The following is an 8663-nucleotide window of genomic DNA, read 5'->3' on the forward strand; positions in this document are numbered from 1 at the left end:
CTATTTGGGGTGACCAGCTCCCTGGGTAGGAACACATGACTGCTCCTTGTCTCCAGTTCCCCTGTGTGTGACCAGATAGTTGTTCTTGAAGCTGTTGAGGTGGCCATAACCCAATCCTTTCTTTGTTCTTTGATGTGGGCCACAAGCTCTATGGATAACATCCAACTGTTGTTTGGTTCCAGTTTCCCTGTGTAAGGATGGATGGTTGTGCCTCTTGCGCCTCCTAGATGGACGATGGCCCATTTCTCTTTTCACTTTAATTTGATATGGGTCATGGGCTGTTTTGATGGCCATGCCTGGCTGTTGCTTGTCTCCAGTTCTGTACGGGAATGGTTGAGTCTTCCCCTTGAGGGTGGGGAATGGGTCGAAGCCCATTTCCCTCTTCACTGTGTTCTGATGCTGATCACAGGCTTTCTGGGCATCACTCCACTGTTGCTTGTTTCCTCTTCCCCTGTGTGTGAATGAATGGTTGTGGCCTTTGGGACTGGTGTGGGGACCACGACTCATTCTTCTCACTGGTCGGCTTTTCCTTGTGGCATAGAGATCCTCAGAAGAGTGGGAAGAGACACCCAGTTGAGATGTCATGGGTTTCACTTTATACCACTGTGCCTTTGATGGGTCCTCTAGATCAAGGCCCAGCCTGTCGACCAGGATCTGGACCACAACATCCATGAGAGATTGTGCTTCAGCTGCTATATTGTAGATGAGCTTCTCACTTATGGCTACCTCCTGAGTCTGTATAGGAGATGGTGGGGGGCTTTCATTCTTCAGAGACCCCCCCTGCTCCTTGTCTTTGGTGCCGAGATTGAGATATTGCAGAATATTCTTTACTATTTTCTTCAGAAAGCTTCCTGCAGGAGGCTGCTCCTTTCCTGGGACATCAAAGGAAGGCTGATGCTCAGTGATGTCTGTATCCTCGAGTTGAGTGAGGCCCAAGGCTTCGGAGAGCCCCATTCTCCCCAACTTTTCTCCCTGGCTTTTGGCTCTAGATCTTATAACATCCTTCCTCTCCTTACTGGAATGAAATATTTTGTGACTACTTGCTGGAATCTTATCCTTGGAGACCCTGAGTTTCTGAGTCTCCTGGCTGTGATCTTTCCTCAGGAACAGATCACCTAGGCCCTGAGAAGTCTTGGGATTTTTGGATCTATTCTGGAAGCTGGGCAGTGAGTGCCCTAAAGACGAGCTGACTGTGAAGGGGCACACAGCACTTTGACAGTCTGGAAGAAGCCCCGTAGGCCATGGCTGTGGCTGCTTGTTTGATTTGAAGTCAATCTCATTAAGCATCTGTGATTGTAGAGCTGGACCTCTTGAGTGGTGTGGACTTGGTTGGAAATAGCCTGGGTTTCTATTGGCTGCTACAAATTTAAATTCTCTGGGATTGGTATTGATGTTTTGGCCATTGGGAATCTTCCTGGACCCAAGGGTCACTTTCCATGGAGGATGTGTCTCTTTTTTCACCTCGGCTATTCTGCTGGTCTGTTTGGCCACTAAAAGTGGGGCTCTTACTTCAGGATCAACCATATTCCCACTCACACAGGAAAGACTTGAGGTCACATTCTTAAACATCTTCCGTGGTTCATGCCTGTCAATTCTTAGGCTGGTCCTTGGTTGCACGCTGCCTCTTCCAGTCCCTCGGACAGTCCTGCTCTGCTGGGTCTTTGCCAGCAGGCAGTAAGCATGGGCTCGAGTGCTTAGGTTGTTGTACTTTGTAGCTGGATGGGCCTTGGAGGGTCCATGGCTGGCAGCAGATGGAGTGGCTCTTTGCATCACTGGAACCTCTGAAGGCGAGTGTGCAAATAGAGGACTCTGTAGGCTGGCAGCTGATAGAATTTCTACCCTTGTCCCTCCTGGGTCTTGGTGATGCAATTTCTCCAGGATCATGGCAGCCTTGGGACAGTACTCTGACTTAGAAACAGAGGTGGGTGAGGAGGGATACACAGGCTGAAGAAGGGATGAAGCTGGAATCCCTGGCGTGGTGAGATCCCCTGGCTCAAGAGTCTGTAGATATGGTCTCCTACATTTCATGGGAAGCTGCATGATGTTTGATTCCAGCTTCATTAGAGTCTTTGGGTCGAGGAAGGAAAGGTCCTGGACGGTGTTCACATAGGACTGCTGATCTGTCCTCAGTGCAGGCTTTCTGGGTTTCAGGCCTTCCCCAGGGCTGTTGCTTGATGTGCAAGGCAAGTCATTGGCCCTTAAACCGGGGCCCTTCTTGATGGGGTCATGCATGTTACATATTGCTGGCTTCTTTAAGGGCATCGCCGAGGACACAGACCCCATCATCTGGCTCAGCTTGCAGCTTTTGGAGTCGAGGATGGAGGGCTGGGCAGGCTTTGGGAGTCCAGGCTTGTTCTTGAGCTGGCAAGGACTGTTGGCTGGGAAATGTTCCCACAGCTGTGTCAGTTCCAGGGATGAGAGGATCCTGAAGTAGGAGGAGCCTTGGTTTTCCCTCATCTCAGTCACCTTGTCTTCACTCTGTGTCCCCTTATGGTGCTGGAGGAACTGACAATGCTCAGGAAGGATGGAGGCTGACCTGACAGCTTCGGCAGGCAGGGTACCCCCTGGGGAGTTGTGAGTGGGCCAGCTAATGCCTGCTTGCTGATTTTGTACATTAGCGTCTCTGGTGTCTTCCAACTCCAGACCCTGCTGCCAGGACTGGTTTTCAGTCAGGAGGGACACCGATGCCTTCACCCCAGTGTTACGGCATGTTGTTCCATAGAGATTGCTCTTGGATGAAGAGGGTGTTTGGTTTGGTGTAGAGCTTGGGAGGTTGCCCAGTGTCTGGACCTGTGTCACACCTACCAAACTGGATGTTACAAGTTGATGGGGCACTGGCTGGGTCTGGGAAATCTGTGGAAGTCCTTGAGCCATGGGTAGAGCTGGGAAAGGGCCATATGTATTACGTAATGATGAAGTTGTAGTTGCCGTAGAGGAAGATCTCCTGGAGACCCAGGCAGAAGCCACCACTGACTCAGAGAGCATGGAGGACATGCCCCAGAAAACCCGGCTAAAACTCTGCTGTATAAGATTCTCCAAGATCTTGAGGTAAGACAACAGCTGAGAGAGGGGAAGCTGATCCAGTTTCTTATCAGTGGTCCAAGGTGGGAATGGCATGGAGTCCAATAAAGGATCCTTGATGGGGCTACAGAAAACAGGAAGCAAAAGCATTGGCTCCAAGCAGAGGGTACAGATGCCAATCAAGCTGTATAAATACGGCACTGTAGCCCATAGTCATTCCACTGCCTCCACATCCCAAATCCCTTATGGTCACATCCAACAGGGCTGTATTCCAATCCCACCCTGCATAGTATCTCCTGTATGAAAAACCCCAGACCCTGAACTTGCATCCTGGTTGGTACAAATTAATTCACAAGAGGTAGATTTCTTACATTTCCACAGGTCGTGATGTGTTCTGGGTCTCTTCCACATTCTTTCTGCCATCTCTGCCACCTGGAAGTGGTTATACAGGATGAAGAAGAGGACCGAGATCTCACAGAAGAGTGCGGCACCCCTCTTAGAGACCTCCCATGCTAGGACTCTACTGCCCCACCTCCAGAGTCCAAGCACAGAGAACACTGAGAATGAGCAAGTGGCACGGAGGGACCACATCTCTTCATTTACACTTTCCTTGTTCCTCCTCCCCTGCCATTCCCCATATGACACTGTGAGGACACAGGATCAGTCATCTGAAAGAGGAGTGGGCCTGAGGGAATTGCAGCTACCTGCTCTCAGGCAGACCTGAGAGTCCCGCCTACAGGGACACAGCATCACAGCTGCCTTGAACCACACCCCTCACCCCTGGTCCATGGGCAGCACTCAACTCCAGGCCAAGCTTCCTTCTTTCACAGGACCTGGGGAGTTTCCCTGATTCTGATTTCCTTCCCAGAAGCCTCCTCAGTGCTCTGCATCCTGTATCTCAAAAGCGTGGCTCTCATCATGATCTCATCAGTGAGGACAGGGCAGAAGGAATTGCCTCTCCAGAGGGAAACAGAAGCCTACCTTTTGCAGAAACATTTTTCTTCCTTGTCCTGCTCCGCCCCCTCCTCACCACCTGACAGTGAGAAAGGACAGAAATGAGCTGGGCCCATTCTTCCTCTCTCTGGTGGACAAGCTGCCTGCCTCCTGTGCTGGTGGAGAACACAAAATCCACATTTCCCGGAGAGCTTTCTCTCATCCAACCTTGACTCAGTTGTTCTATGCATAAACAGATTTTCCCTTGGCGTTGTTGGAAAACACAAGAAGGGGCTGTCTATGCCACTCTTACATGGATGTCCTCAGTCAGTGTCCCTCAGATAGGATCCTACCCAAGGGTGAGCTCTGCTGCTGCCTCTAGGCTGTTGGGTAAGGTCACTTCCCCAGACCTGAGGTGACTCAAACCCTGGTCTGAGGCCCTTGGTCTCACCACCCCCTTCACATCAGCTCAACACACACAAAACATGGGCTTGAACAGAGGACAGATGACTTCTTTCTCGGAGCCTGTGCTATCCCTAAAGTCCCCTCCATCTCAGCAATGCAGTCTGCCCCCGGAGCCAGTCTTCCTTCATGGCCTCTCAGCCACACCAATCAGCTGGTCTGAGAGCTTCAAGCACACACCTCAAGCCTCCACCCCCACCCCCATCCCGTTCCCTACTTTCCAGCCCCTGCAGATGAGGTGCTGCTGTTTCTGGAGAGTTCCTCTCAGCTGTCTCTCTGGTTGACTAGGAAAAGGGGAAGTAACAGTAGTGAGCAACAGACTGAACACACTCCATTGTGTTTCAACCAAGGCTTTTCTCACCTTTGGGCGGTTTCTTCTGCTCCCAGGTGGTGGTGATGCTGGGTATTTCTTCAGGATGGGAATCAGTAGCAAGAAGAGCCCTGCTCCACACATAACACCAAAGATCATTTCCATGACAATGGAGCTGAGGCTCATCCAGTAGTCACTAATGCTGCACAGCTGAAAGAGAGAATTCTCCATCTTCTAATTTGCCCTGTTGTCCTCAAGCCACTGAGTCCTGGGAGTCCAGCAGGAGGCTTGTCAGGCCATCTCATCACACAGCTGTGGCCTCCTCATCACAAAGGGCTCCTGACAGGAGGGAGGGAGCCACAGCCCCTCCCCAGCCTCAAGCCCAACAGACCCTCCTGCCTCCTGGTTTCCCTGCTCCCTTCTTCCATGTCCTCCTGCTGGAACAGTCTGAGACAGACCTTCCTCCACGTTTTGTTTCTTGCCCCCTCATGCCCAGAATTTCTCTGTCTCCTGGAAGATGCCTGCTTTAATCCATCAGGTTCATAGTTTTTGACAGATTGGGCTTCTCTGTGGAACTTGAGTTGTATCTTAAGGATTGTTGCTTTCAGGATGTCTTCTGTCTGAAGATCCACATCTGTTCTTTATGCAGTCATGTCTTGCTTCAACTCATTTATTTAGGTTTCTCAATTTACAACAAAATATAATTTTAGTTTTTCTTCTTCAGCAATAGAATATTGAGGAAAACTGAAGTCTGGGCTCAATCATAAGAATGCATGTGAATAAGTATCGTGAAACATCATGAAAATTTGAATGTTTAGTGTTTGCTTCTTTTCTTTATAGGTTATTTTTTAATTAGCAAATTTTAATATAATTCACTATTGCATTTTTTGCTAATTGTCCCGCTGTAGTAAGTAGTGCCACATTCATCATGGATGCGTGGGCATCTCCTTGGCAGGATATGGACAGCCTCCTTTGAGTCCGTGCTCAGGAATGATAGACCTGGGCCTATGGCAGTTCTGTTTTTTAGGAACCGCCATCCTGGTTTCCACCATGCTGCTGCAGTTTACAAGCCCTATAGCAGTTGCTGAGAGTCCTTTCCCTACATCTTTGCCAGAAGTTTCGTTTTCGTTGTCTTGATGTCAGCCATTATGGTTTAGATGAGACGGAATCTCAAAGTGGCCTTAACTTGAATTTCCTGAAGGCTAACGATGTTGAAATCTTTGCAAAATATGTATTCACCTCTCTGTGTTTCCTTTTGAAAACCATTCAATTCATTAGTCCACATTTTGACAAGCTGGTTTTGGATGTTTAATATTTGCAATTCTTTGTGTGTTTTATTATCTTAAGGGCACCACCCTCCCAAGTGTGACAAGCACTGTTCTCCCATGCTCTGGGCTATCTGTTCCTTCTATGACAGCAGCTTTTGCTTCACAGAAGCCTTTTAATTTTGTGTATTCTTATTTGCCAGTTTGTGGGGCTCTTTCCTGTGCCATTGGTGTACATTCAGACAGTTCTTGCCTATGCCCACGTATGAAGTGCTTGCCCTTTCTCTTCCCATAGCAGCTTCAGTGTTTCAATTCAGGTCTTGTTTTCTGAGCAGCTTGCTCATGGGACCAGAGTAGGAGAGTCTGTGTCCATTGGTGACAACAAAGTGTGGCTCTTGTTTCTACTTTAATGAAGCCAAGTATGTTTGGTGTCTACCATGGCCCGATACTCAGCAGATCCTTTATTTGGGATGGATGGGTGTTTAGCTGGACCTAACACATGTGAAGTGCATGTGTGTGTGTGTGTGTGTGTGTGTGTGTGTGTGTATGTGTGTGTGTGTGTGTGTGTGTGTGTGTATGTATGTGTATGCATGTGTGTGAGATAAGTATCAGGATACCCTGTGGATACCCTACTACTGCTGCCCCGTATACATTGCCATACCTCTACCAGGCTCCATTGGACACATGGCTGAGTGGGCAGAGATGTGTTTGCTTCATGGGGCATTTTCTTAGTAGCACATTTTGACCTCGGGGAGCTTGGGAGCCCAGTGCCCATGCCCACCTCCACCCTAGGGCCTGGGGGTTGACAGCAGGGTCGTCAGGCATTTGTGAGACACACATAGCAGCAGGCTTCTACATTTGATCAAGAGCAGGGATGCTTAAACTTTGTCCATTTATGTCCCCCTTTCAACCCAGAATCTTTCACGTCACCAGGGTACATGTGTGTATATAAGTACATGGATGAACTGTTTACTGGCAATAAGCCATATATGAAAACCTCCCACCTTTTGTATATATTAAATAGTATACATACTGCCATGTATTAAGGTGAAAGAAAAACTAATGAGACAGATGTTTACTTGACATAGTCTACAATCATCTGGAAAGGCATTGGTCTGCTCTGTGGGGCGCTATCTGAAGTCAGTTGAGGTTCAGTCCACTTTGGAGAGCACCATTCTCTAGGCAGTCAGGAACTGGGCATGTAAGGGGCTCCTCTCTGCTCCTGAATATGGACAAGATGTGAATAGCTGTTTGAGGTTCCTGCAGCAACTTCCCAGCAGTGACTGAATGTAACCTGGAATTGTAAGCTGAAACAAACCCTTCTCTGTTGTAATTTTGTTGTTGTTGTTGTCGGGGAATTTTATCACAGCAACAGAAATGAATCTAGAACAGTGTGTGTATTTATTTTTATATTAAAACTTAGACCATGGTTGAAGTGATGCTGCAGGATGTAGAGCCTGTTCCACGTTGTGACATTTTGAATGAAAACGGGCCCCATAGGCTCTGCTTGGTAGGGATTAGGAGGTGTGTGTGGTCTTCTTTGAGTAGGAGGGGCCTTCTTGGAGGAAGTGTGTCCCCTGAGAGTGGGTTTTGGGGTTTTGAATGCCCAAGCCTTGCCCGGTGTCCCTCTCTTCCTGCTGCCTGCTGATCAGGGTGCAGAACTCTCAGTTTCCTCTCCAGCACCACAGGCTCTGGCTGTGTGCTGCTTCCCACCGTGGAGATAATGGACTAAACCTCTGAACTGTAAACCAGCTCCAGTGAAATGTTTTCTTTTATAAGCACTGCCAGTGTTCATGGTGTCTCCTCACAGCTAGAAAACCCTAAGTAAGACACGTTTTTCAGAGTTGACTGATAGGTTGGTTTTTAATAATTGTCAGTTCTGAGGTATCAGGTGACTGATGTGTTCTGTGTGAATTGAGTATGGCTTACAAACCCAGCGCAGTGTTTCATAATCAAGCTTAAGGGACTGAATTAGTGAAACTGTCTCTAGTCTCTTTAGTAAGGTTAGTTTCAGTCATAAAATTATCTGTGCTGGGAACATTCTCAAAGAGCCATTTTCTGCCCTATTATTTATGGTGATATGCAACAAGTGTTTCTTTATATCTCTAATAATGATACAGAGACATTATAGTTTAAAAAATATTTAATTTTACATACAAGCCCTAGTTACCCCTCCCTCCCCCAACCCCTCACTTCCCTCCATCCAACCTCTTATCCACTCCTCAGAGAAGGTAAGTCCTCCCTTGGGGAGTCGACAAAATCTGGTATACCAAGTTGAAACAGGACCAAGCTCCCCCACATAACCCATATCAAGGTTGAGCAGGGTATCCCACCATAGGACACGGGCTTCAAAAAGTCATTTCATGCACCCAGGATAAGTCCTGGTTCCATTGCTAGCCCCACCCTCCCCACACAGGTCAAGCCACATAACTGCCACTCACATTCATATGTGCAAACCACATAGTTCGGTCCCATGCAGGATCCCCAGCTGTCAGTCCAGAGTCGGTGAGCTCCCACCAGCTTGGGTCAGCTGTGACAAAGAGAAACTTTTTATTTATGTATTTATTTATTTATTTTATTTTCAGGGTTTTTTTTGTTTTGTTTTGTTTTTTTTGTTTTGGTTTTGGTTTTTTGTTTTTGTTTTTGTTTTTTGATACAGGTTTCAGCTCTGG

General features: G+C 47.9%; 1 protein-coding gene across 1 annotated transcript; it reads right to left on the bottom strand.

Moving 5' to 3' along the window:
* Positions 1-4957, bottom strand: LOC142849033 (spermatogenesis-associated protein 31A6-like). Its single transcript, XM_075971151.1, has 5 exons — positions 4778-4957; positions 4003-4054; positions 3393-3453; positions 2012-3145; positions 1-1921 (listed from the first exon to the last, which is right to left on the bottom strand). The coding sequence occupies exons 1-5, from the start codon at positions 4955-4957 to the stop codon at positions 1-3; spliced, it is 3348 nt and encodes a 1115-aa protein (XP_075827266.1).
* Between the last annotated feature and the right edge of the window lie 3706 nt (positions 4958-8663).

This window comes from Microtus pennsylvanicus, chromosome 4, assembly GCF_037038515.1.
Source record: "Microtus pennsylvanicus isolate mMicPen1 chromosome 4, mMicPen1.hap1, whole genome shotgun sequence".
Lineage (NCBI taxonomy): Eukaryota > Metazoa > Chordata > Mammalia > Rodentia > Cricetidae > Microtus > Microtus pennsylvanicus.